We start from the raw sequence: 28,000 nt of genomic DNA on the forward strand, positions 1-28,000 counted from the left end.
CTCGTGTCAGGGCAGCCCAACCCTCCTAATCAGAGGGCTGCCAGGCCCTTCCCCACCCTCCCTCTATTTGCTTTATATGGGTTTAACCCCAGAAGCCGCGATTTTGTGCTGGAGAAGCCGCAGGGGTGGCCGAGAGCAGGGCCGCGCTCCCGTCCCCGCCCCAGTGCTCAGGCTGGTGTCCTCCAGCCCCGGCTTTGGAAGCCCCTGTCCCCTCCAGGAGCGTGGTCTCCACCGGGGGTTTTCCCCTTCTCCTTCCGTTCTCCTGGGAAGGGCCAGCGCCGGCCCCTGCGCTCCCCGTCCATCAGCGCTGCCCCGCGGTGAGAGCGGCCGGTGCCGTCGCTCGCGAGCGCTCCCGTTAACCCCGGTGCCGTCGAGCCGGAGCCGGCCGGTGCCGCAGGGCCGTGCCCCCTCTGCGGGGGCTGCGGGGCGGGGAGCGGAGGCCGAACCGGCCGGGCGAGTCGGGGCTGAGTCACGGCGGGCGGAGCGGGGCGAGGGGGCCCGCGCTGCCCCACACCGGCTCCATGGCGCTGAGCGTCGGCGTGCGGCGGCTGAACCGGCTGCCGGGGCGCGGCGAGCGGCAGGTCCAGCTCCGCTTCCGAGGTGCGCCCGGGGGCAGCAGGGAGGGATGGAGGGATGGGGTCTGCGGTACCCGGCGCCTCACGCCTCCCCTCTCCTTCCCAAGGCTTCACCCAGAAGACGAGGAAGATCCACTGCAGCTCGGAGGCTGTCTTTGAGGAGGTGAGGGCAAAAGCATCGGGGCTCCTCTGCAGGCGTTGTCCATGGGATGTGGCAGTATCTCGGTTAGGACCTTGTCATCCAGGGGAGCGAAGGGTGGATGGGGGGCTGTGGAGTTTTCCTCCTAGCATCATCCATGTGTCTGGCTCTGCGATCCTGAGCACAAGAGGGACTTGGAGCTGTTGGAGCGAGTCCCAGAGGAGGCCACGGAGCTGCAGTGAGGGCTGGAGCAGCTCTGCTCTGGAGCCAGGCTGAGAGAGCTGGGCTGGTTCAGCCTGGAGAAGAGAAGGCTCCTTAAGGGGAGACCTTAGAGCAGCTCCAGTGCCTAAAGGGGCTGCAGGAAACCTGGAGAGGGACTTTTTATAAGAGCAAGTAGTGACAGGCCAAGGGGAATGGCTTTAACCTGCCAGAGGGGAGACTGAGATGAGCTCTTAGGCAGAAGCTCTTCCCTGTGAGGGTGCTGAGGCGCTGGCACAGGGTGCCCAGAGAAGCTGTGGCTGCCCCATCCCTGGCAGTCTTCAAGGCCACGTTGGCCTGGAGAAAGGAAGAGAAGGCCTTTGGGGGCAGGATGGACCTTTCCCTCTTGGCAGCCACAAAGCATCCAGCCTGTTTGAGTGTCAGGTGAATGGCAGCCTTGGGGCACAACTTTTCAATGTGCTTCAGCCTGATGGCTCCCTGCCCTGGGTGATCTCTGCACCTCCCCGTGCCCTCTCTCACCCCACAACCTGCCAGCTCCATGTCCTCCACGGGCACAAGCACCCTCCTCTGCCCAGGGTGATGATGCTCTGGCTGCCTTAGCAGTTGACCTGTGGCTCTGTGCTGCTGGAGGGACCCTCACTTCCCTTCCCACCATTCCTCCATCCCAGCTGCAGGGTCTGCCCTGGCCAGCAGGAAGGTGGCTCCCCACCACAGCAGCTTTCTGTGGTGCTCTTTGGCTCGGTCACCTCGCAGAGGAACCCAATCAGCCACCGAACAGTGGGAAGTGTGCCCGGGAATGAGCATCCCCTCTTCATGCTCTGTTTGTAGCTCTTTCGCTGGCCTCACTATGGGAAGCTCGTCATGGGAGAAACGCTGTCCATTAAGGTTTACAACTGCAGCAAGGTGTTCAGTAACAGGTAGGTCCTTTGGTTGTTGGGGTGACCAGCAGAGGTGGGACAAGAAACATGCTGGCCTTTGAATCGTTCACTGGGAATAGAATTATCTATTGGAAATTTGATGGAAGGAAGATGAACAGGATACGAAGTCTGGAAGAGGGATGGAGCTGGTTGTTCTGGTGTGCCAGCACTGCTGCATATATTCAGTTAAATAAAGGGAGTGAATAAGAATGATTTGGTTGTGCCAGCAGTAACAGAGGCTACCCAAGGATCCAGATCAGGCACAGGTAAAATGGGGCCCTAAAAGATAGAGCTACCAGAGCAGGATTTGTAGCAGAGTGGTGGAGCAAGCAAGAGAGCAGAGGCACGTCCATCCAGGACACTTGAAACATGAGGCCGCAGGGAAAGGTGTCAGCTCTGATAAGCGAAGTGCAGGAACTGAAGACAAACCAACAGGAACAGCTTTTCTGAGGCTGCTTATAATATTGCAAACCTTTGCAAAGCCATCATGGACCTGCCAGAGAGGGTGTGGAGGAAACGAATGAAGGCAGCACACACGAGATGCTTAAAGATAAAGCCAGAGCAGAAAGTGTGGCCGAACTCTGTGTCGCTGTTTACTGGATGCTTTCCTTATAGGAGCTGGATCAGGGGAATTATCTCTGACTGAAATGTCAATAGAAACTGCTATAGGACAAATAGACAAAGCAAACAGTAAAAAATCACCTGGACCTGACTGCACTGACCAAGGAAGTCCAATGGGAAACAAGTGGTCTGGCACTGACAGCATCTATCCACACCGGATAGGTGCTCTAGAAGAGGCATGAAGCTGGTGGTTCTGATGCTGGATGTATGAAGTTAAATAAGGGGAGTAAATAAGAACGATTTAGTTGTGCTGCTTGGGAGCAGAGTAATGGCAGGTGCCCCCTTTGGAGCAGGTACATTCTGCCCTGACTTGCTGCAGGCATCCCTATGGCCATGGCTTTATGTCCTGTTTCTGCATTTCCTTCTACGGAGCTTCTGCTTCCCTGTTTTGCCTGAGAAGCCTCAGCAGCTCTGCTGGGTGCTCAAACACAGGCTGGCTCCTGTGAGAGCAGCTCTGGGGAAGGGGAGAGCTCCCTCACACTCAGTGGGACTGGATCTGCACAAGCCTTTAGCCATTGCTGGCAGCTCGGTTGCAAGCCTGGGCATGGCTGGGTTGAGCACAAACTCTTCATGGTCGGTGGGACTCTGGTATTTTGGCTCCCTATGGAAAACCCTGTAGCATTTTCCTGCCTTCACTGCAGCTCGGAGGAGCTGTGAACAGGAGAGGGAAGATCCTGGTCCTCTCTTCCCGCAGGATGTGGGCACTGATGCTATGAACACAATTGCTGCAGCCTCTGGTTTTGTTCCAGGCTGCTTGGTACCCTTGTCCTCAGCCTTCAGCACCTGATGACATCCGGGAGGCTGATCCTTCGGGAAGCCCTTGTTGACAGGAACCAGAGGGTCACTGGTGTAAGTCCTCTGTGGGCCACCGGCAATAGGGAAGGCTTTGAGGGAAGCCTGATGTGATGCTTCCCAGGTAGATTTGGGGCTCAGGGGGAATCCAAGGTGCTGCTTTGAGCCTGGGAGTGCTGCGCATTTGAGCCTCTCTGCGCAGAGGTGCAGCTGCTCGATACCCATCAAGTGGTTCAAGGAGCATCGAGAAGTGCATGGGGTGGGCTGGGGGCCTTAGAGACCTGCTGAGGGCCTGAATGGACACAGGGAGGTTCAGTAAACCCCCCCATTCTGGGTGATGGATGCAGAAGGGGGTATTTCATCTGCTGAGGTGGCTGGATTGGTGGGTTTGTGTCAGTTTTGTTTTCTGTTTGCAGATCTACATCGAGTTGGATTTGCGCTACCAACCTCCAGATGGCTCAGCTGGGACCTGGGTTGAAGAGGACTTTGTCTATCAGATGAAAGACAGGTATAGAAATCCTAGGAGGAACAAATTCCCAGGCAGCTTGTACAGCTGCCTCTGTCCATGGCAGCCTTTGGGATGCAATCCAGCCTCATTTACTCTCCATCATGGCCAGGCTGATGCATCTCTGCTCTGCAGTAAGTGAGTAGGGGTCTTGGAAAGCAAATACCTTCACACTTGACTGCAGCAATCCACAGCACCCTGGGAGTCCTTTTGGACTCGAGAGCATTTCTGCAGCCTTCCTGGCTGATGGGAGCGAGACTTTGTGGTTGCAAAGGTGCAGAGAGTGTGGCTTGGGACTGTATCAACCCTGGTGGTACCCAAAGCCAGCGGTGATGTGGGTGTCTGGGTGCACAGGGTGACAGGCAGCAGCAAGGGAGGCCTGAGCAGTGTCACTGATGGAGTGCCAGAGGCAAAGCAGTGGGCACATTGGATAGACAGTGGAAAAGCATCACTTGGGAGGATGCTGTTGTGCTTGCCAGGAGCCAAGCAGGAGCATGGCTGTGACACTGTTGCTAAATGCATCCATGATCAGCCCGAACACACTTGTTTTTTCAGCAAAACATCTCTTTCTCTTACAGTTCAGAGTTAATCATCTGCAATCCTGCATTTGAGGAGCTGGAGTAAGTAGCCCCAGTATAGCAGCTCTCCCTCCGGGGTGCAGGGAAGTGCACTAACCCCTTGTCAGGGCTCACAATGTGCTGAGTGATGTGGTGGGGGTTTGCAGGGCAGCCGAGGGACCGAGAGGCAATGAACTGGACAGGAGAGCTGCTGCACTGGGCAGGAAGCTGGCAAAGGGCCTGGAGACGGATGAGGAAGAGGAAGAGGAGGAAGAAGATTTCTACGATGCATCTGAGATGGAGATCTCGGGCATTGTCTTCAGCCCTGTGAGGAGGTAGCTGTGGTGTGCTCTGCTCTCCTGCCCCTGGGGTGGGAAGTGCCAGCTCCTGCAGGAATCCTGCATCTCTTGGCATTCTGCCTCTGCAAAATGGTGATCTTCAGTCACCAATGGTGCCAAACAGGGGCTGTTGGGGTTTGCTTGTTCCCAGGACGAGGGACTGTTATTTGCCAGGGTTTCTGTTGTTTCCCTTGGTGGGACCTTGCTTAGATCCCTGTAGATGAACACCTGCTCACATGGGTTGTTCTTCTGTGCAGCCGCTCCAGACTTTGCTCCGCACGGGACCTCTTTGCTACCCCAACCCCGCAGAGCTTCCAGGTACCGCAGCGCTGGGTGCGCATCCCTGTGTCTATGGATGTACAGGAGAAGAGAATCGGCCTGATGGCCACACGTGCCACTGCTAAATACTGCCCGAGCACGGCTTCGGAGAGCACCCAGCCAGGGCTGGTGCCTCCCAGCTTCCCCAGGGACACGTGGGCCATGGCTGGGGTGGAGGGATGCTGCAGAGGCTTTCTTGGAGGTGTTGGAGGCTGGTATGAAGTTGTCAGAGCACCAACCAGAGCCACATCAGGTTGATCCGAACCCACTGTGAAGCCTGGAAATGTTCAGTACCATTATTTGCCCTTGCAGATCTCAGGGGAGGTGGATTTAAATCCTTCCCTGGTTCTAAGTAAACATGGACTCACATTTGCATCTCCTGCTTTCCAGTGCTGGGTCCTATTGACCAGGCAGGAAGCTTTTGTGAGGATGGAATTTCCTACCATCCTTTCCTTGAAGCTATTATTCTTCAGCTTAACAGCTGTTTGCTTGTACTGAGAGCAAATGTGAGAACATTTCTCCCATATCTTGACTCGTAACAAGTTGCAGCAAACGAGACAGCCACATTCCAGTATTTCCCATTGGAAAAGATCATCTACTGTGTCCATCTCAGTAGGATTCAAAGAGAAGTATTGCACTGCCCTGCACAGTTGTGTACCAGTATTGCTAGAACAAGCTCAGATGGAGCTGGAAACAACAACAATGTTCACCTGAAGGTTTTCTCCCGCGTTTTCTTAGGTTGGGATTAATATCATTGAAGCCCAGAAGCTGGTGGGGGTGAACATTAACCCCTTTGTGGTAGTCAAGGTTGGAGAGGAGAAGAGGCACACGGCAACGCAGAAGTCAACAAACTGCCCCTTCTACAATGAAGTATGTGACAGAGGCTCTGTCCTTGCCCTGCTGGCATCCCAAGTCCTTGAGGGCATGCTCTCAGGCAGTGGTACTGGTTGTGACGTTGGGAGCCCAGACTGAGTGGTTTTGTCTTCTCTTCCAGTATTTTTTGTTCGAATTCCATGAGCCAAGAGACATTTTATTCCACAGACTCATAGAGATCTCGGTAAGGATGCGCTCCTCTTCATCCTTCACCTGTAACTGGTACAGCCCAATGCTGTTGCATGTTGATGCTGGGGGTGACGGGCAAGGTGCTCAGGAGGGTCTGTGCTGTCTGCAGGTTTTTCATTCCAAGACAATTCCATTCCTGGGAACGTGCATCGGAACGTTCAAGATGGATGTTGTGACAGTGTACAGCCAGCCAGGTATGATGGACTGCACTGCGTGCCACCTGAGACTGATGCTTCTGGTGAAGGCTCCCTACGTGAAGCACTTAGTTCACATGAGGAGCAGCCCTTACTGGCTGTGGGCTGGTGATGCCTCCTGCACCTTCAGAGGCAGGGTCAGGGCAAGCTTTGTGCTGCTGTATTTGGGATGAGAAATGGCAACCTGGGCTCTCCACAGGGATCTCCTTCCCTTCCCTCCCAGACCACAGGTTCTTCCAGAAGTGGGCAGTTATCAGTGACCCCACGGACACCCGGGCAGGCGTGAAAGGCTTTGTGAAGTGCAACATCTCCGTCACTGCACGCGGGGATGTTGTGAGTTCTCTTCCCACCTCCTCCAGCAGCCAGGATGAGGACATTGAGAGGTGGGTGCAGTGCAGTCTTGCATGGTCAAGTTTTGCCTCATTATTCCCTGTGTCAATGGGGAAAGACCCAGGGAAAGAAGCGTGTGGTGGAGCAGGACCCAAACCTCCTGCCAGGCAGGGCATTTCCCAGCGTTGCCTTTCCTGAGCTCCAGGAGAGATCCAGAACATGAATTTGTCTTTCAGGAACCTGCTGCTGCCCAAGAGAGTCCCTGCAGAGAGACCCTGGGCCAGGGTCTGCATCAAGCTCTACCGTGCTGAGGGCCTGCCCAGCATGAGTGCGGGCATCATGGGTGGTTTCTCCAAGATCATAGGGGAGAAAAAGGTCTTTATCGACCCATATGTGCAGGTCTTGTTCTGTGGGCAGCAGGTGAGTCTGACAGGGGGGCTGCATGGGGCTGATCCTCCCTTGGCTGTGCAGCACCATGCGTTAGGCTCATTCTGCCGGGAGTCTCCGTGCGCCACAGCAATCCCACTGGAGATGGCTGGGAAAGAGCCCAAGTCCTGCTGCCTTTGGCAGTGGCCTGAGCCATGTGGTCATGGATATGTGGTGTCTGGATGAGGAGGTTCTTATGGGACTTATGTCTCTGCAGAGGGGGACAGCCCCAGCCCTCAGCACAGCCATTGAATGAGCAAGCAGAGATTTCATATCCCTAAACATAGGGGCAAATAAATCCCAGAGCATACAATAAATCCTCTGTGGCAAGCTGGACTCAGCCTGACACCCTTGGGAGAGTTTACTAAGCTAATGGCCCTTTCCTTGCACCCGAGGCCAGGGTTTCTGGTCCTGTGATGTCTGTTAAGATGAGAATCAGTGCAAGGCTTCGGGACAGCCCTCCTGGGTGAAGCACAGAGAGCACTTGCTGGGATGGGGGCAGGAGCAGGGACACTGTCACATCCAGGTCTGCAGGAGTGATAGGACATGCCATTCCCAGAGAGGCTCCGAGGCATCCCTGGCTCTGGCTGAGGCTGTGTGGCTTTCACACCACCTGCTTCCCAGGGGGAAACATCGGTGGAGACCAGCACCACTGAGCCCGAGTGGAATGAGCAGATCAGCTTCATTGAGATGTTCCCGCCTCTGGCCAGGAAGATAAAAGTCCAGGTGCTGGATGATGCCAACGTTGGTGACGTGGCCATTGCTACGCACTACATTGACCTGCAGCAGATCTCGGACCCTGGCAGGAATGGTGAGGCTCTGGGAACATGCCGGGCAGCCCCATGCCATCACCCTCTGCTCAGCCATGGTGGTCTCCTGGAGGGTGGGATGCAGGAGAGGCTGAAGCACATTCACATCCCCATGCCCTGGGATGTATTCTTGGAGTGAGGTCTCTGTGCATCAGCCCCTGTGGTGTAATTATCCCCTGTCCCTGTCGCTGCAGGCTTTAACCCCACATTTGGCCCAGCCTGGGTGAACCTGTACGGCTCCCCCCAGAACTCAGCTCTGCGGGACATCCACAGGGACCTCAATGAGGGCATGGGCGAGGGGATCTTCTACCGGGGACGCCTCCTCATGGCCATCACAGTGGAGATCTTCAGCAGCCCCGGCGTGGCAGAGAGGAAGCTTGGGGACAAGGTGAAAGGTGCTCTGAGTAAGCTGAAGCTGAAGAAGAAAAGTAAGAAATCCAAGGAGAAAGCCAAAGAACTGATGGAGCTGCGGGGAGAGGAGGAGCCTGGGGGCTCTCATGAGGTCGAGCAGCCCGAGGAGGTCACTGTGGAGGTGGAAGAGCTTCATCCGCTCCCCGGGGTGAGTCCTGCAGTGCTGGCAGTGGGATCACTTGCTGGTGCAGCAGTGCTGGAGCAAACCCAGCCTGCCCAGTGCTGGGCCATGCAGGATGCTCTCAGCCTCTGTAAGGGCTGGGGCCAGACCCACAGCCTCCCACGGTGAGGCTTGGAGCATCCCCATGGAAGGGCTCTCACACAGGTGTTATTCCCAGGGCACAGCTGCCTTTGAGCATGTGCTTTTCCTCCCCTGGAACCAGGGAGCTGTTAGCTGGTCCTGGGTCTCCACTTGGCCTGGGAAAGGCAGGAGGGATAGAGCTGTGTTCATAGAGCAGCCATCCCTTAGCCTACAGATCTGCTCAGTGGCTTCACACAAGCATCAGTCAAAGCCATGGCTCTGCACCAGCCCCCGGGGATACCCAAGAAAACTTCCTGCTGGTCACTATGTGCAGTGGTAGTGACCTCAGCAGCATCCCACTGATACCCCTTGGGAGGGCTGGTGCTCTCCCAGTCTCTGCTGAGGCAGTGGTTTGGCACACGAGGCTCTCAGGCTGATTTCTGTCTCCTTGTTCAGAACGCGCTGGGGAGGAAGGAGGAATTCCTTCTCTTTGCTGCCTTCTTTGAAGCCACTATGATGGACTCCTCTCTCAGCTCAAAGCCTGTCAGCTTCGAGGTCTCTATAGGTGGGTATTCCCCAGGGACTTCTGTGCAGAAACTATGGGAACAGCCCCAAGTCAGCGCTGCGGTCCTGAGGTGCCAGACCTTGCACAGCCTCCAAACAGGAACTTGGGAAGGATGGAGGATGAGGTCAGGGAGTGCCTTCATTATCTTAGAAGTCCAGATGCTCTCCCATAGGGATTGGAGATTTGCAGTGTTTGTATGAACTGCCTGTGTGGGGAGAAGAGTGGAAGCTCTCCTGGGAAGCAGAATGGGATGGGAAGTAGAAGGGTTTGTGAGCAAGGAAGGGAAGCAGAGGAGGGGTAAGCTGGAGTGCTGGGGTTGGCTGTGTGGTGATGAGGGGCTGTGACAATGGGTGATGGGGAATCAACAGTAGGAGAGCAGGTCCAAGCCCTCACCTACTAAGCTGGATGGGTGGAGATGCTTGATGCTGAGAGGTCTTCCTGGGTGACTGGTGCTGACCCCAGTGCAGGGGTGTAGGCGGCAGCATCTGGAGGAGCTGGTGGAACTTGGAGGTATGCACAAGGACTCCTTTGCAATTGCCCAGCTCAGACCTCCTGGTTATCCATTGGATGCTGCTGAATTGCTAGTTCCAAAAGCAGTGCATGGCCACGTGCTTCTCTTGGCAGGATGATTGCACTCTGGTTTTGTGAGCTAGCAAACTTGTTTAACAGTGATCCCACTTATCTGTTCAATGCTTGACTTCAAGGGAACTATGGCAAAGCTGAAGAGGCTGTGACCAAAGCATGGAGAAAAGTGGAAAAAGGAGAAGGGAAAGAAGAAAAGCAGCCTTTGCTGGACTCTGGTTCAGAGGGTGAGCTGGATGTTGAAGTCCTGGCCCCAGCTTCAGCAGCACTGAACAAGTCAGTGACAAAGAGCCAGAGACCAGAGCCCATGCAGTATGATAGGTGAGTCTTCGTCCTCCTTTCCCACCTTCCCTGGTCCTGCCTCAGCTTCCCAGGTTGGTTATTGCAGACGTTGAGAGGTCTGCTCAGCAATGCCAGTGCTGTGCAGTGATTTTCCTCTTTGCAAACCCTCAGCTTGCCATTGCCCATTATCCCTACAGGCCTTTTGGTGTCTGCTTGATGTGTGCAGGTGGCCAAGGACAGGGTCCCAGGGAAACTGTTGCCCATCAGTAACAGCAGCCGCTTTTCTGGTTAAGAAGCAGCACCTTAAGGGCTCAATTCCAGTGAGGAGGAAGGAGAGGAGTGCTCTGGCACATGCTGTCCTATGCTGGGCAGGCAAGACCCATGTGCAAGCTCTTCTGGTGATACGTTTGCTCTGGGAATGCTGCCTGGTTTGTCCTACAGGCCTGGCAATGTCTTGGTGTTTGCATTGTGAGCCCAGTGCCTGCTACTACTCAGTGCCATGGCAGCAAGAAGTCCCTGCAGCGTCTCACGCTCTCATCAGCTTCATTCCACTGGGCACACGCTGCTGTCTGCTGGAAACCCTGTGCACTAGTTTGGGATGATAAAGGGCAGATCCAGGAACTTCCATCCATGTCTGTGGTGCAGGGCCCAGAAGAACCAGTTCTCTATGGGGGTGACAGAGCCCAGACCCTGCTCCCTGTGCTGTGACATGGTGTGTGACAGCAGCATAACCCCCTGTGCCTGCTGCCCTCAGGTCATACAGCTGCCTGCCCATGGGGCACGAGAAACCCTGCGTGTACGTGTGGAGCTACTGGGAGGACCACACTTGGAGGCTCTGCATTTCCAACTGGATCGTCAAGCTGGCGGAGCGCCTGGTAGCGTGTGCAGGGTGGCTGTGGCACGCTCTTGCCTGGTCTGCTTTCCTTGTGGCACATGGAGCTGCTCTGTGAGATGTTTGCCATCAGCATCCTCACGCCCCGTTCTGTGCGAGTCTGTGTCTGTCGCAGGGCTCAGTCCCACCTTCCCTTTAGATGTGTGTGCAGAGCCTCTGCCCATGCTGTGCTATGGTGGCTCCTGGAGGTGTGAATGACACAATGTCTGTGACAAAAACCTCTTCTGATGCCAGCTGCATGTGCTGGGGAGATGCTGCTGCAAGCAGACTCAGCCTTGCACTGTCATCAGCGGGTGCAGTCTCTTCCCAGGGCCTCATCTTTCCCTTTTGGGCTTAGAAATCTTCCCCTGTGTTTCCGTGGCAGCTCAGGGACTGAGACACAAGGTTCTTTAACAGCCAGTGTTAAGGTTGTCCCCAGGCTTCAAAGAGAAGTGATGACCTGCAGCACTCTCACAATCCCCAGCCCCACAGAAGGGCACAAGATGTTTATGCCAAGTGCATCCTTGCAATGTCTCAATGTTGTGCTTTCCCCACAGGAGCAGGGGCTGGATGATGTGGAGAAGCTTGTGAGAAGGCCGAAGGCTAAAGCAGAAGAGCGGCTCCGAGAGGTGCTGGAGGAGTTTGTAGCAGGATGCAGGTTAGAATGTCCCTGATATCCTAAGGTTTCTTGGTTTAGGTTAGGAGGGCACATCCCGTTCTGCCTGGGCAGAGGGAGCCTCAGGTCCTGAGCAATCCCTTTTCTGAATAAAAAGCTTGCAGAAGCGAGTGAGTTGCAGAGAGGGTGGCTTCTGATGTGTTTGGATCAGTACCAAGGATCTGGAGCTTGTGGCCCTGCTGTGTGAGCTGTGCTCTGCCTCCTGGGTGAAGGGCATGCAGAGCCTGTGCTGCTGTTCTCATTGCAGGCAGTACTCACTCAGTGCAGAGAGAAAAACAATGGCACATCCAAACAACCTGGACAGATGTCGGATGAAATACCTGATGCGCAACATCGTAAGTGGTAGGACTTGGGTGGGGGGAACCTGTGATCCCTGCTCTTGGGGATGCTTCTGAAGGACCAGCTAAAACTGATGCTAAGAAGGAAACTTGGGGCTAAGATTTATGGTATCAGTCACTGGCATCTCCCACTTCTGCTCAGAGCAATGCTGCTTCCAGCACAGGGAGCAAAGGCAGAGACTAGTCATGGCTGCCTCCAGTTTTATACAGATGCTGTGCCTTGATGCCATCCTTCCTGCCCTGTGGGACACGTGTGGCTGAGCACATGAATGATGTTGCCCAGTAAGCTGCTGGAGGCCTTTTGCTGCAGGCTATTCCTGCAGGCACCTTAGGGGGAGCTCACTGAGACCCACTGCCCCTGGAAACTCAGCCCACAGAGGCTGGGTACCCATCCAGGCAACCTACAACAGCCGTCCATCTGCCTGTCCCCAGAGAAGGCATTGTCTAGGGGCTCATAATCCTGCAGACAAGGCCAGCTGTCTGAATGGGAGCACAGTTACCTATCCTCCATCACAGCACAGCTGTAGTCACAGTCCCCATCAGACTACAAAGCTTGGAAAGGCTGACCAAAATGTAATGACAGTGACAGGAAACAAAACATAGCCATGTCTGGGTCCCAACTCCCTTCTCTTTGTCTCCCCACACATCATCACCTGAGGTATGGTGAAGGTGATGGCTAAGACTCTGAAAGGGAGAACCAGCCCAAGAGATGAGTTTTCTGGCCTTGTCAGTCCATATAGAATTCCTTCTGGATTTCATTGTTGGTTTTGCTTCATCACAAAGTCTCTTCTCAGATGTGCACACTATCAACTAATGGGCATGAAAGCCGCAGCCCATCTTCCAGTTTTGTACATCCCATACCTCTGTGGCCCCAAATTGCTTCTTGTGCAAAGCCTCCCCCTGGTACCCTCTGGAGCTTTAAAACCATCAGCTTCTGAAATGTTTATGCCTTATACATATGAGCCGTGGTGGAGGTCAGGGTGTGATGAAGAGGGATGGATGTGATCAGCACGCCCAGCTCATGGCATCTGATGCTGTGCTCTCTGTGCAGATCCTGTATGCGAAGCAGGGGCTCCGGGTGAAGCGGCGGCTGACTCGAGCCAACGTTAAGGAGAAGGTGAAGGAGATGAGGAGGATCCTGGCAAAGCTGCGCTTCATGGCTAAGGAGGTACAGCTGCCCCAGGGGCTCCCTGTTTCCGAGCAGGAGAGGGAACAGGCAAGGAGAAGGCACTTCCTGCCATCCACTGGGAATGTTGCTGGCCCTGCAGAGCCAGCCCTACACACATTTGCACACTTTTAGTCCCTGCCTGGAGGCTGGCAGTCTTGGTTTGGGTCAGTTATCAGTACAGGTGAAATCGAGATGGGGAAGAGAACATGGGTTAAAGGAAGTCATTGCTTCCATCTGTGTGTTTGCTTCAGTTCTGCTCTCAACCTGAACTGCAGCTTTATGCTGGGCACTCATGTTGCTGGATGCCAGCTAATGTGGTTTCTTCCCATGGATCAGCACTTGGGTTTCTGTCAGAGTGTGGGGTAGGATGCCACTTGTCCAGCCTTGTGAGGGGTCCTTCTCCCCAGCATGGCATGGAGTTGAGTGGAGCACAGATTGCTCCAAGAAACCTGCTGGGCTGGTTTTGGCTGGGATGGAGCTCATTTCCTTCACAGTAGCTGGTATGGGGGTGATGTTTCTGGATTCGTGCTGGAAGCAGTGCTGATAACACACAAATGTTTTCCTTATTGCTGTGCAGTGCTTGCATAGATCAAGGCCTTTTCTGCTTTTACCCCACCTGCAAGTAGGCTGGGGGTGCACAAGAGACTGGGAGGGGACACAGCCAGGACAGTGACCCCAACTGATCCAAGGGATATCCCAGACCACACAGCATCATGCTCAACATATAAAGCTGGAGAGAAAGAAAGAAGTGGGGAGGACATTCGCTTTCACTGTGTCAGCGGAGGGAGGACAAGGTATGTGACATTCCTCTTTCTTCCCTCCAGCCCCAGTGCACCCTTCCCGATGTACTCGTCTGGATGCTCAGCAACAGCAAACGTGTGGCATATGCAAGAATTCCTGCACAGAACATCCTGTACTCTGTAGTCGAAGAGGAGAAAGGCAAGGACTGTGCAAAGATCCAGACTGTCTTTATGAAGGTAGGGCTTATACCAAAACAGAGCACTCTTGCTTGCTTCGTGCTGCTTCTCCCTGCTTGCTTCCAGCTCTCCTTTGTGAAACCCTGGAGTTCACAGGGAAGCACAGCTCTTGCTCCATGACTGCCTTTTGCCTCTGTTAATGCGGTGCTGTGTCTGCTGGCTGATGTGATCATCTTGGTCTGAAGGGCGGGGGGGTATGGCTGAGGTGGGAAAGCTGCTAAACCTCCTGTGCTTCCAGGTCCCTGGCTTACACACTGGTGAGATCTTTGCCAAGCTGGAAATCTACATGTGGCTTGGGGTAACCAAGTATGCGAAGAACTGTTTGTTGGAGCTGCCTGAGGAGTTCAAGTCCCTCTCTGAGAGTGGACAGGAGATTGCTCAGCTCTCGGCATGCAGCCCTCCCAGCCGGCTCAGCAGGGATGGTGAGTGCAGATGCCCCTTTCCCGTGGTTTAACCATGAGCAGGTAGGTGAGAGATCCTCGGTCAGTGTCCGAGGAGCAGGACCTCATCTGTTATTTCCGTGTCATCTCCAAGCCATGACTGGGACAGGCAGGTCCAGTTTGCTCTCAGGAGGACACGTTCACACAGCAGTCAGGATGGGTGTTTCATAGGCACTGATTATGCTTCCAGAGTAGTAATGGGTACAAGGTCTACCCCTTTTCCTGGGGTCTGGTGGTGTCCCCATCCTCAGAAGATGCTCACAGCAAATCACTGCACATTTCATGTCATGTGCTTCCCAGAGGAGCCTGGGGAGCCTCCTGAGCTTGTCTCACTTGGCCAAACCTTTTGAGATGCGTTGGCTTTCTGAGAACCACTGTAGGTGCCCCTAGAAGTGGTACCCATTCCTTGCAGGATGTGCCCACTCCTACCTGACTGGCCCTGTCCTTCACACAGGACGGGATTGGGGCACAGGGACCTTCTCTTTTTCTTACCAGATTTCAGCTATTTCCAGCTGCGAGCGCATCTGTACCAGGCTCGAGGGATCCTCCCTGCAGATGACAATGGCCTTTCAGATCCATTTGCAAGAGTGGTGTTTTCGACTTATTGCCAGACCACCAGGGTGAGAGCACTGAACTCTTGCTTCTGCCTTCTTCGGGGACTTGGGGACAGAAGAATCCCCATGTCCTCACATGCTGAAGGCCAGTGCTGTGGCAGTGATCCTGGAAATCCCGTAGGGCCGGGCATGAGGTATTGATGGGCTCTGGTTAGTGTGATTCTGTTCGGGGAGCATTGACAAAGCATGTGTGTTGTGGTCACAAAGGCTCATTGGCATCTGCTAGTTGTCCCAAGGTGCTGATCGTGCTTTTACCATCTCTGTCCCCTCCTGCAAGGCACCATCTGTGTGTGGCTGCGTGATGGAGGGGATCAGTCCACTCTCTTTATGAAGTGTACGTAGTTTGTTTCCACTGGCTGTGGTACATTCAGCCCTCCTGTCTCTGTCTGCAGATGCTGGAGGAGACACTGAGCCCCATGTGGAACGAGCTCCTTCTGTTCGACCAGCTCATTATAGATGGGAAAAAGGAAGAGCTGAAAACAGAGACCCCCATTGTTATCATCAACCTTTTCAGCCACAATAACTTTGTGAGTATGGCCACGCTGCCCTCCTGCTGTACTTTCCAGGCCAGGGAGGGCAGATTGGGGTTGGAGCACGGGGCAGGATGAGAAGTGGAGACCTGGGTATATTCAGCCTGGAGAAGATGAAGCAAAAGCAGTGCCTTACTGCTGCCTACAGCTGCCTGATGGGAGAGGGTAAAAAGGGGAGACTCTTTTAGAGGTACCCAGGGACAGGATGACAGGCAAGGAACATAGGTTGGAACCAGAGAAAAATGCAACTTGATGTAAGGAAGCAACCTTCACCCAGAGGGAGTTCAAACACTGGGTCTGGAGCTCAGAGGGGTTGTGGGATCTCTGGAGACATTAACACTCTGGTTGGAGGACACTGAGCAACCTGGTGCATGGCAAAGCCTTTTGGCCAGTTCTGCATGGAGATGAACTGGGAGTTGAGAGGATCCTGCTGCAGGCACGTTTGGTCTGCTGCTAGCTCTGGATGGAGCAGAGGAAATCAAAGCAGAGGATGGCAAGGGTGGAAGAGTGGTCTTGTGCTGTCCCAGACTGGCTGGAATCAGTGGTGCTCTTTGAGGAGGTGAGATGATGCAGGGATGCTTTGACCCATTCCCCCTTTTCCTGCAGGGGTCTCCTGAGTTCCTCGGCCAGGCCTTTGCAGCCCCGCAGGTGAAGCTGGTGGATGAGCCGTACACCAAACCTGCCCTGCAGTTCTTCGACATCTACAAGGGCACCAAAGCAGCGGGAGAGCTCATTGCCAGCTTTGAGCTCATTGAGCTGGATTACAGCGGCTATTTGGAGGTGACAGGCTTGTAAGAAGCTGCTCTCTGGTTGTGGGACCCACCAGAGGATCCCCTGCTGAAAGCTACATCTGGATTTTGCAGGGACACAGCCTGTGAACACAGACCAAGAGGGGGAGGGAGAAGGGGCATGGCATGGAGTAGGGATGGCTTTCATTACTTGAAAGTAATGGGAATCCCCTGTATCCATCTGTTCAGCCATCAGTGCCCGAGGATGTGGAGCCCAAGGAGCCCGACTACCTGGGAGACCCCCACGATGGACGGTTCATCATCCCCGAGGGCATCCGCCCGGTGCTGAAGGAGTTCCGCATAGAGGTGCGCTGCCTTCCAGTGGGCTGGAATCCCGCTTGGAGCTCAGATGTGCCTGTGAGGCCTGAGCAGATGAGAAACGGAGGTGTTTGACATGAGGAAGAAACAGTCCCGGCGTCATCGTGAGGTTGGGTTGGAGGGCGGCCTCATGCCTCTCTTTGTGTTGTGCTTCAGATCCTCTTCTGGGGCCTGCGGGACCTGAAGCGGGTGAACTTGTTTGAGGTGGATCAGCCCCAGGTGATCATTGAATGTGCTGGCAAGAAGGTGGAGTCAGAGGTGATCACGGCCTACAAAGAGAACCCCAACTTCACTGAGCTGGTCAAGTACATGGACGTGGTGAGTGGCAGGGCACACCATGGCCTCTTTGCACCCATGCACTGCCTGTCTGCATGGGGCAAGGTCACAGCAGGGGAGCTGCCCCTGGGGCTTTGCTCTCCTGTGGCTGCACAGTTCAGCTGCAGATAAAACCTTTATGAAACTGCCCATCAAAAGCAGTCTCAGCATCACCTGTCACTGCAGGGCTTTGATTTTGGGGCAGAGCTGCAAGGCACACTTCTCATGTGTAGCAGGGCTGCCATGGGTATTGCCCTGGCTCCTTCAAACCCCAGTCTGCAGGTTCTTTTTGTGGTTCTTGTGTAGGAGCTCCCAGAGCAGGTCTACCTGCACCCTCCCCTCAGCATCTTTGTGGTGGAAAAGCGGGCGTTTGGGCGCACGGTGATGGTGGGTACCCATGTTGTGTCCGATGTGATGAAATTCTCTCCCAGAGAGCTGGAGGAAGAACCAGAAGATGTGCCCAAAGGTGAGCTGTTTGGTGAGGCTTCCATTGAGGGAGCGGACAGGGCCCTTCCATTCCCTCCTAGCCAGGCAGCAAAGCCCTCTCTGAGAGCCATAGGATGCCTGGCAAACACACAGCATGGGACAGGTTGGGGTTGGAGGCAGGTTGTGATCCTGGTCTGTAGTACTTGGCTCCAGAGTGGTGCTCGGGAAACAGCAGCAGCCAAGTGATGGAGAGCTGTGTAAGGGCTGGAATCCCAATCTGGGGATGGCAAAGGGCAGTTTGCAGACTCTTCTCCAAGGTTAGCTTAACACTTGCCTCCCCACCACACCAGCAGGATTTTATCTGTGGATGTGGCATCTTCTCAGGGTCTCTTTCCCAGGCACTGTTTGCATTACATTTGTAGAAAGTAGAAGAGGGAGAATGGCTCATAAAGGCGTCTTAGTCCAGCAGGACATTCAGATGGGGTAGGAACCAGGCAGTGACTTATTCCTGTGGAAAGTTTGTGTCTAGAATCACAGATGTTTGGCCTGGGAAGGGTTATTGCATTGACCTGTTTCCACCTTCTATAGCCAGGCTGCAGAGCTGTCTCCAGTGAGGCCTCCACCAGGCTTTAGGGAGCTGGTCCATAAGGATCAAGGATTGAAAGGTTTATGCTTCCCTCACGTTGCTGGGTCGAGGTCTGGTCATTGGGCAATGGGTTCACTGAGTAACTGTGTGATAGCAACAGCCAGAGCTCCTGATCCGGAAGCGTGTAAATAAATACAGCACAAAGCGGAAGAGGCAAAGGATTGACGGAGCTGTGGTTATTTCTGAGTGGGGAAAGTGTATTTCATACATCTATGATTGTGGGAGTCAGCAACGAGGGTGTCGATGATGGTGGCCACTCTCAGCCCTGCACTTGGGTTTCCAATGTTTATGCAGGGTCTGCTATCAAAAGCTTTAAAAGCAATCCCACAATAGTGGGGTAGAAGGGAGGGGTTCCCTGTGGAATAAGACCTGACCAGGAGGCAGGGAGCAGTGGGCAGAAATAAACCCATGGAAACGTGAAATTCTCTCTCTTCATCTCAGCTCCAAAAGTCTCATCCCAGCGCCTTCCCTCTCAGACTGTGGTGAATATTGACCCAGGTCCCAGCACTCATCCGCTCAGTCTTATGAAGGTGAGTGGTGCGTTGGGCCCAGCAAAACCTGAAGTCTGGAAACAAAGCAGTTTGGAAAGCCAGGCTGAAGGCTGCAAACAAAGAAAGCTCAGAGCTGGGTTTCAGGCACTGTGTTTCACTCTGGTCCCAAACACTCCTGTTCATCAGCGCTGCTGCATGTCTGGAGTCAGGCACAGGGAGCAGAGATGTGGTTCCTTGCGCCTTTGTTTCTATAGCAAAGCACAGACCTGGAGCTGCAGGTAGCTTTGCATCTCATGTGCTCTGCCTGAAAGCTGTGGCAGAGGCTCCATGGGTGAAGGGGTGTTCTGGGTAGTTGCTTCCTCCCTCTGAACTCTTTTCTCTGTTCTTTTAAGGCTCCTTTGAAGAAACTTCCTATCAATAAGCTTGTAAAGAAGGAGGAAGAATATGAAGAGGAAAAACCAGAGCTGGAAGAGCTGGATTGGTGGTCCAAGTACTACGAGTCCCTGAAGGAGCTGTATAACCAGGTAAGGTTTCATGAGAGCTGTCTTGCCAAGGATGTGCTATGGGTCGGCCCAATTTTCCTTCCTTGCCCTGTGTCCCTTAAATAGCAAACAGAAAAGCCAGCATGAGGATCTGGGGGGGAGGAAAATGTCCTGAAGGCACTCACTGGATACCCTCCTGCAGTGATGTTGATGTTAAATGATCTCAGGTTAGGTGTTACTGACCCTGCTGGCAGGAAAGCATTGACAGTGTCCTCTGCTTGGGTGGGGAAGCCTTTGCTGCCAGGGATGCGGGGTGACTCTGTGTGTGTGTGTGTGTGTTTCAGACCCGCAGTGATGAGGAAGATGCTGACAATGATGACCTGAATGATGCAGGTGAGTTCTTTGGCAATACCCAGTGCTTCTGTGGGGAGTGACAGGGCTGAAACCATCCCAGAGGGTGCTGGCCTTGTGGGAACGGGGTCTAAGCAGGCAACAGCTTTGCAGCATTCAGCAGAAACAGAGCAAAAGGCAGCACAGAGACTGGAAACATCGGCAGGGGCTGACAAATGCTGTTTCAAGGTGAAACCACCAAAATTTCCTCAGAAAATGATGGAAAATGGCTTTGAAGCAACAGCCTTCAGAGTGAGCAAAAACCTGCAGCAAAAGCAGCTGCAAGAGCAGCTGTACTCTCTGTGAGGGTAGAGCAGAATCTGTGCCACCCATCCAGCCATGCCTTGTGGGAATCCGAGATGCCATAGGGACACTTGTTACACGCAGCGATAGCTCCAGTTACCCTGATGCAGGCCGAAGCCCTGGGTGAAAGCGAAGGCTGTTGCTGGGGTTGTTTCATGGATGGATACTTGAGATGATGGGAGAGATCAGAGCATTTCCTAATCTTTTATTGCCATTTCTAGATGGAGGAAATCTAAATGCATCCTCCATTGACATGGAAGCGGAAGACGAGGCAGTGATTGAAGCTGAACCTGCTCGACCCAAGAGGAAGCACATTGCCACCCTTCAGGTGATTATTGGGGTGACAGATCCAGCCCTTTGTCTGTGTCCCTGTCACCTCCGTGGTGAGGACCAGGTGAAGTGGTTGAAGCAGGGGAAGGATGGTCTTTCTGACTCCCTCCCCTTTAAGATGGCAGGAAAAGCCCCCAGATTACTTTCTGTTTATTTCAGATCTACAGCTCTGAGCTGGAAAATGAGTTTGATCACTTTGAAGACTGGCTGTGTATTTTCCCCCTCCATCGTGGCAAGGCAAACGAGGATGAAGATGGAAACGAGGATGAACATTTTGTAGGGAAGTACAAGGTACTGTGTCATTTGAAAGCCATTTGTGCTGCCCGTGGAAGCAAATCCTTAGGACACCCTGCATTTCAGAGCCTGCCAACACGAGCAGAGCCTTGTGTGTGCAAGGTGCCAAGTGGCCATGGTGTGGCATGGCCATTTACTGTTGGTGCCTGTGTATTGTGGTCCTTTGTTAATTGACAAATGCACCTGATGTAGATGTTTTAGCTTTTGCAAGGAGAAAGCACGAAACACAAAGGACTCTTGTGGGGCCTCCGGGGTATGTTCAGTGTACGAATAACAACCGGTGAGCTTCCCTGGTTTTAAACTCAGTAAAACTTGTTTAAAAGAGGCAGCATCCTTGCATCCAGGAGCTCTTGAATACTAAAACACCAACTGCAGAAGCTGATTTAAGGTGGTCCTTAGAAAACCTCTGGTGCCCCCTGCCTTGTGCAGTCCGAAGAGCCTGGAGATGTTCAGGTCTGGCATTGGCAGTGCTCTGACAGCCTGCAGCTTAACTTGCAACAGGGACTGTGCCTTTGGGAAGGACTGTCCCCGTAGGCACTGGGTGTCTGTGGGCTGCATGGGGCAATGGCTCTGGTTTTCCAGTTGGTGCGTGAAGCTGGTCTTGGTGGCTCCAATCCCATCTCAGATACTCTCTTTTGTATCTAGCTGTTACTGACAGTGTTTTTCCTGCAGGGCTCTTTCTACGTCTACCCCACCGCGGAAGCCGGCAATGAGCCCAAGATCTCCCAGGGTGTTCCAAGGAACAGACCCATCAAGGTTCTTGTAAGGGTTTACATTGTTAAGGTAAGACCCTGCTGGCAGTGGCAGTGATGCTCAGAGCTCTGTCCCTCAATGGGGACCTCCTGCCCTTCTCTGCTCACTAAATATGAGCAGTGGCACCTGTGACAAGCTCAGTGCTGGCTTGAAGGCCAGCGGGAGGCAGCTGCATCTCGTCCATGGGGAGCCTTCCATGCTTTGTAGCTTCAGTAGGTACTAACATTCCGATGGGCATTTCTTGGGCATTTCCTTTGCCTCGAGACTATGAGCAAGTAGATGGAGCCATGGGTGGCTTGTTGAGTGGGATATGTGTTGAAACAAGCGCTGGTTTCACTGCTGGAGGGCCCTGACAGTGGGCTTGGGTGGTTCCTCATGGAGGTTGCTCTCTGCAGCTGGTGCATGGCAGTTCCTCTTGTGTGTTCCAGGCTACCAACCTGTCTCCAGCTGACCCCAATGGCAAGGCAGATCCGTATGTGGTAGTGACTGTGGGGCAGGAGCAGAAGGACACAAAGGAGCGATACATCCCAAAGCAGCTCAACCCTGTGTTTGGAGAGTACGCAGGAAGCTTTCATCCATCAGGTTTAATGGGAATAGTGCAGATCTGGGGCTCAGGCTGTGGTCCAGCATGTGCCACTTTTGCTTTCTGCTGGGAATCTTGTGCTCTAACACAAAGGTTCCTGGCATGTCTCTTGCCACTGGCTAACACAGGAGCCATCAGTGTGTTGGGTTAAGTAGAGAGCATTCCTAGGGACTTGATTTAACAGACTGAGCAGCAAGCCAAGGAGCAAGAGAGCACTGGAGAGCTTTTCCCAAGCTCTATCCAAGGGCATCCTGGAAAAGCAACTGCTTTGTTTGAGCGTGCACACTGAAAACTGCTGCACCATGAAGTTCACACGCTGAATTATGGGGAAGCAGATGCTATCAGAGGTCTTGGAGTTGTCAAATACAGTTCTTAGATGAGTAGGACAATCAAAGCAGAGCATGCGTTTCGTTTCCATCCTCTTTGCTAATTGCACTCTACCTGCCTGCTTCTGTGCAGAGTGGTGGAGCTGACGGTGTCATTTCCCGTGGAATCAGAGCTCACTGTGGCAATATTCGACCATGATTTGGTTGGATCTGATGATCTGATTGGGGAGACCAAGATCGACCTGGAGAATCGATTCTACAGCAAGCACAGGGCCAACTGCGGAGTGGCTTCTCAGTACAACACGTAGGTACCAGTGTGATGCACTGGGGCCGTGAGATGTGTTCTCGCCTGCCATCTGCGTGGACAGCAGAACAGCTCCAGTTTTGCAGGACAGAGCTTGCACCCAGTTTCCTTTGAGCAGGTGCCCCACAGATTCACTATAAGTTACCTGGATAATTCCACCTCCTTTAGATCCCTACCAGCTTCCTGTGATAGCTCGGATCCCCACTGCAGACCTGTGGTTTTCCCAGGGGAAATCTGAGCCAGGATCTGGTGGCACAGCATGTGCTGTAGGGCAGGCAGGGCGCTTCGCAGCCTGGGATAAGAACCTCTTGTGTCTAAGCTGAAGATGTTCTCAATGTCCTTCCTTCCATGCAGAACTGGCTACAATGCCTGGCGCGACGCTTTCAAACCCACACAGATCTTGGATAGTTTATGCAAGAAAAGCTCGCTCCCTGCAGCAGAGTACAGGCGGGAGGAGGTCAAAGTGGACAACAAGATATTCAAGGTCCCTCCAGAGGCTTTTCCTGAAGGTACAGAGGGTTGGGAGGACAAAGACTGCTCCCTTATACCGCTGCCTGTGCTGGGTGGGGAGAGCTCTGGGAACCCACCAGCCTCTCTCCTCAGGACCATCCTCAGTGCCCAGTGCCCTGGTTTCAGTGGGTGATGGTGTTGCACTGGGGGAAGACCCAGGCTGGTAGGTCCCAAGGTGAATGGAGCAAAGTAAACTCACTTGCATGGCAGTGATCTGCACAGGGGTTTGATGGTGTAGCTTATTCTGGTGGCCTCCAAAAGCCCTTTTCCCCCTTTCTCAGGTCAGTGGGTAGCTGGGAGGTCCTGTCCTGGTGTTCCTGAGAGCTGGCTCTGGTTCAAACATGGCTGCAATCATGCTCCATGAACCTCTGCTGTGCTCAGGGCCTGCCTGGGATGGTTTCAGTCTCAGTCTGATCTCCAAAGGGCAGATGCTCTTCGTAAACCCAGGGCTGGGTTGGTCACTTTGTCCTCCCATGGTGGTTCCTGCAGGATTTGGTCTTGAACTGCACCCTCAGCTCCTGCTTCTCCCCGTGTTGTTTTCCTGGGGAGGTGCTTGTTTGCCTGGTCCATCACCTTCCCTCTCTTGTGCCTGTGACCAATGTCTTGACGTGGCTTTTGCTGGCCAGATGCCTTTATCTCCTACCTGGCTGTGTCCTGCTGCAGAGACCTCTGTGAGGAACAAGAGAGGAGCAGCGGATGAGAACTCCGCCGTGGATGATGAACACAAGGCTCTGTACGTCCTGCAGCACTGGGAAGAGATGCCAGGATACGGATACAAGCTGGTACCAGAGCACGTGGAGATCCGGTCCCTCTACAACCCTGAGAACCCTGGGCTTGTGCAGGTGAGGTGTTTCCTTGCCCAGCATAGACATTGCCCTGGGAAGGACCTTTGGGGCAGCTGGTTCCCAGCCCCAGGCCCCTGTTTTCCTCCTCACCATGGCATGAATCCCATGTGTTGCCCCTTCCTGGATGGGCAGCTGGGGCTGTGTCTGTGGAGGCTGTCCCTGCTATGAAGTAAGCACTGTTGGCCTTGGGTGTCCTTGGCTCAGATCCACCCTCTGACCTCTCATGGTGCTTCTGAACACCCTTTCCTCAAGGGCTCTCTGTCCATCAATGCTGTGGTACCAGTGCTGGTGCCCACAGTCCTCCCTGTCTCTCAATGAGGTGCTGTGTGGGGGTCAAGGGACCTGCTCTGCCTTCCGCTCCCTGCCATTATGCACCATGGTGGGCAGTGGTGTCCCTGCCTCTTCCTCTGCTTTGTCTCTACCACTGCTGCTTTGCTTCTCTGTAATTTTTGGTAGTTTGAACTATTTTCGCTATCTAAAACCCAGCCCCACGTCCCTGAAGTGCTGGGGATGGACAGAACCAAGCGGTGGGGCTGGCGAGAGCTCTCGCTGCAGGACCAAGCCCTTGCTCCTTGAAGGGCTGTGGTTTGAAGTCTCTGTGCTGTCTTCCCTCCTCAGGGCTCCTTGCACATGTGGATTGACATGTTCCCAAACGATGTCCCTGCACCACCGCCTGTCAACATCAAGCCACGGCTGCCTGTCAGGTAACACACATGGGATGGGGCTGGTGACCTGCGGGAGGGATGCGCCACAGAGTCCTGCACAGGCTGTGCTGGCCTGGTGTGCAGCAACTCTGCTTCAGCTCTGCCATAGGGTGCTCTCTTGGGTGCATCAGCCTGGGGTCTCAGAGCTTCAGCTCATAAATGTTTGTGAAGGGCAGGGTTAATCCCTCTAAGGCTGAAAACAAAGGTGGTGGAAGCCCAGGTTGGAGCTCCTCATCTGGCTCTGTTTTGGCTTCGGTTTGGACCAGATGTCCTTTAGGTTGCTGGAGAAGTGATGCTGAAGGAGATCTGCTGTTTGCAGTGATGTAATGGGGCTGTTGAGATGGAAGGGCAGAACCTTCCCAGAGGTGCACAGGAAAGGATGAGAGAGAATGGACACGAATTGCATCAAGGAAAATTCCAACTGGATAAAGGGAAAACATTTTCCCAATGAGAGTGAAGCTACCCTGGGGTAGGGATGTAGCGACCCAGGGCAGTGCTGGGATATCCATCCTTGCAGATATTCAGAGCTCGTGCAGACACAGCCCTGGGCAATCTGATTTACCATGAAATTAGAGCAGAGCCTGCAGAGGTCCCTTCCTGCCTAAGCCTTTCTGTGCTCCTGTGGCCAAGGGGGGCTGGTTGGGTTTCCCCAGGGATTTACTTAGCAAGAGCTGCCTGTTGTGACTGTGAGTGTCTGTGCCGTGGGTTGTAGCCTTTAGGAGGGGTTTTGTGCATGGCAGCAGGGCTCTGCTTGGCCAGAGAAGCCCTGGCAGAGACCACTACAAGGGGTCCCTCCCAGCATGTGTCTCACTCTCCCCTGTGTCCTCCTCACAGCTATGAGCTGCGTGTGATCATCTGGAACACAGACGACGTGATCCTGGATGATGTCAACCCCATAACGGGAGAGCCCTCCAGTGACATCTACGTTAAAAGGTCTGATGGGAGGCAGGGGGAGGCCAGATCCTGGCTCCTGCCCTGCACCCTTGCTGCACCCTCTGATCCTCACCATGAGGTGCCCTACTCCATCCCCCTGCTGTACCCTCAGAAGTGCTGGTCTGGTGTTGGTCTGGTTTGGCTCTTTCCTGCAGCCCCCCAGTCCTCTGCTCAGCCTTTGGACAGGGGTAAGAGATAACCGAGTTCCTCCTGCAGCTGGATAAAGGGTCTCGACCACGACAAGCAAGAAACAGATGTTCACTTTAACTCCTTGACTGGGGAGGGCAATTTCAACTGGAGGTTCATCTTCCGCTTTAACTACCTCCCGACCGAGAAGGAGATCACCTACAAGAAGAAGGATTCTGTCTTCTCACTGGAGGAGTCGGAGTTTCGGGAACCGGCTGTTCTGGTCCTGCAGGTCTGGGATTATGACAGGATTTCAGCCAATGACTTTCTAGGTATGGTGTGACCTGTCCCTCACCTTGCTGGGCTGTTACAGTGCTTCCCTGGGGCTGAGCTTTCTGAAACAGGGACACCGGGAGCATCAGATCAAGCTCAGCAGCCACTTGGGTTGGTTTTTCATATGTGAGATGCAGGCAGAGCCTGGAGATGCACCCTGAGCTTGCATGCTTGTCCCAGGGCCTTGGTGCCCCTTTTCAGGGCTGTGGTAGCTCCTTCCAAGGAGGATAGGGATGCAGGGGAATGAGCCAGGCAGGGAAATGAACTGGGGCTGCTAAAATGTGAGACAGATTTGAAACCTTTAAGAAGTTTCCCAGATTTAAAGTTTTGATTGACATTTGCAGGAACAAGTGGGGGAAAAGGAGCTTGGACAAGTGAGGAGAGCAGGATAGATGTGGTAAAGGAGGGAAAATAACCCATTGTACCGCATGCAAACCAAACTGGCCAGAGATGAGACAAGACCTGTGGCTTCTTCGGCTTCTTGCTCTCTAACTTTTGGGCTGGTCCTTTCTTATGCTGAGCTTCAGGTTCTCCACGTGTAGATGTGCAGGGTGCTGCTAGATCATTGCAGCAGGGGCCGGCTCATGGTGGTGGGAGCATGGCTGAGGCAGAAAGCCACATCATGTGTGGGGGTTTCACCGTGAGCTCTCCTCTTCACTGTGCCTGCAGGGTCCATCGAGCTGAAGCTGCATGACATGGTGCGGGCAGCCAAGAGCTCGGAGCATTGCACCATCAAGATGGCCAAGGAGAACGCAACCCCGCGCTTCTCCATCTTCCGGAACAAGCGCATGAGGGGCTGGTGGCCTTTCATCAAGCTCAAAGATCAAGAGGATGAGGAGAGAGAGGAGAGGGAGAAGAAGCAGAAGAAGAAGAAAAAGAAGTGGAGCAGCTCAGTCAAACCAGAGGACTTGGAGTTCACAGACCCCAGTGGGAACAAGTACCTCCTGACGGTAAGGTGGAGTGTTGGCACGAGTGAGTAGAGAGATGGTCTTGACATGGCAACTGTGGTCCTGCAAGCTCCATTGCACGCACAGCCCCTACAGAGTAAGGTACTGAGCAGGACTTTGTGCAGCAGTGGAGACTTGTCCCATCTGCTGCAAATCCAGCCCCTCATCTACACAGATGCCATCTGCAGCTGCATGCAGGGGATATCTGTGTCTTACTCTGAGCTTCCCACACACCAGTGCTCAGTGCAGGGAGCAAAGCAAGAGGCACGTAGCTCCACATCCACCAGCCACGACAGCAGCAAAAGCTTGTCCAGATGCCAGCTGTCCCAGGACAGACTCACTGGTGATGGCCCTGCTCATGGACCACTGTTTGTCCCTCAGGGTGAATTCTGCTCAGTGCCGGTGCGGGAGGCTGCAGAAAACCCAGGTATCAGGCAGTGTGTTACAGTGCAATGCCTTGGCTGCAAACCAGTTCATTTCTGGCCAGGCCGCAGTTTCTCGTGGCTGTGAAGTCAGAGGCACTGTAGCTGATGCCTGGAGAAAAGGGTAATGGCTCTGAGTATCTGTAAATGGAACTGGGAGGAAACAAACCCAGTCCTGGCAGGGATCCGCAACATCTGTGGCTCAGATTTGTTCTCCCTACAGGGTAAGGTGGAAGCCGAGTTCCAGCTGCTGACTCTGGAAGAGGCTGAGAAGAGTCCTGTTGGTTTGGGTCGAAAAGAGCCTGAACCCCTGGAAAAGCCCAAGTGAGTACCTCTGTTATCCCTGTTAACGGGGATGGACAGTGCTGGGTTTTCAGCAGCTGGTTGCATGGGGACAGGCAGCAGCTGCTTGTCAGGAAGCTGAGGGCAATCAGTGGGGACCTGGGCAATGAGGGCTGCAGAACTGGGACTGCAGCATCTAGGGCAGGGCTAAGCTCAGTGAGGTTCTCAAGGCAGCTCTGGTTTGGACACGTGAATGTCCCTGTTGGCCACAGGGATGCAGAACAGCGCTTGTGAGGCTGGCCTGAGCCCCGTGTCCTGTTGTATCCAGCACTTTCACAGGCACTGTAGTTAATGCAGCCCTTAGGGTGATCCTGTCCAGAAGCAGCAGGAAGAGCTGGGGCCCCATGAGGGCAATGTACTGCCCTGAGGGTTGAGTCTGTGCTTATCTATTCTTCCTGTTCCATTCCAGCCGACCCAAAACCTCTTTCAACTGGTTTGTGAATCCTATGAAGACCTTTGTGTTCTTTATCTGGAAGCGGTACAAGAAGTACATCATTGTGCTGCTGATTGTTGCTCTTCTGACCGTCTTCCTGGTTCTTTTGATCTACACCATGCCTGGATACATTAGCGAGAAGATCATCAATGGATAGAT

The 28,000-nt window shown here is 53.8% G+C and overlaps 1 protein-coding gene across 1 annotated transcript; it reads left to right on the top strand.

Annotated features, from left to right (window-relative positions):
* Nucleotides 1-521: 521 nt before the first annotated feature.
* On the top strand, nucleotides 522-27,998 carry LOC308226142 (fer-1-like protein 4; the record flags this gene model as incomplete). The annotated part of the gene is made up of 45 exons (XM_080627586.1): nucleotides 522-600; nucleotides 683-738; nucleotides 1,762-1,850; nucleotides 3,221-3,320; nucleotides 3,680-3,771; nucleotides 4,347-4,388; nucleotides 4,493-4,660; nucleotides 4,921-4,981; nucleotides 5,720-5,851; nucleotides 5,976-6,038; nucleotides 6,153-6,237; nucleotides 6,461-6,620; nucleotides 6,804-6,987; nucleotides 7,618-7,804; nucleotides 7,997-8,361; nucleotides 8,911-9,019; nucleotides 9,724-9,922; nucleotides 10,638-10,758; nucleotides 11,312-11,412; nucleotides 11,678-11,765; nucleotides 12,820-12,936; nucleotides 13,761-13,913; nucleotides 14,152-14,335; nucleotides 14,849-14,973; nucleotides 15,360-15,494; nucleotides 16,104-16,277; nucleotides 16,475-16,591; nucleotides 16,760-16,921; nucleotides 17,225-17,384; nucleotides 18,432-18,520; nucleotides 18,874-19,005; nucleotides 19,308-19,356; nucleotides 19,878-19,984; nucleotides 20,146-20,277; nucleotides 20,953-21,063; nucleotides 21,462-21,589; nucleotides 22,076-22,246; nucleotides 22,601-22,755; nucleotides 23,420-23,598; nucleotides 24,220-24,305; nucleotides 25,140-25,238; nucleotides 25,455-25,696; nucleotides 26,367-26,647; nucleotides 27,290-27,390; nucleotides 27,818-27,998. The coding sequence occupies 45 exons, from the start codon at nucleotides 522-524 to the stop codon at nucleotides 27,996-27,998; spliced, it is 6,051 nt and encodes a 2,016-aa protein (XP_080483712.1).
* Nucleotides 27,999-28,000: the final 2 nt, after the last annotated feature.

Source organism: Psittacula echo, assembly GCF_963264785.1.
Source record: "Psittacula echo genome assembly, chromosome: 12".
In the NCBI taxonomy this organism is placed as follows: Eukaryota; Metazoa; Chordata; class Aves; order Psittaciformes; family Psittacidae; genus Psittacula; species Psittacula echo.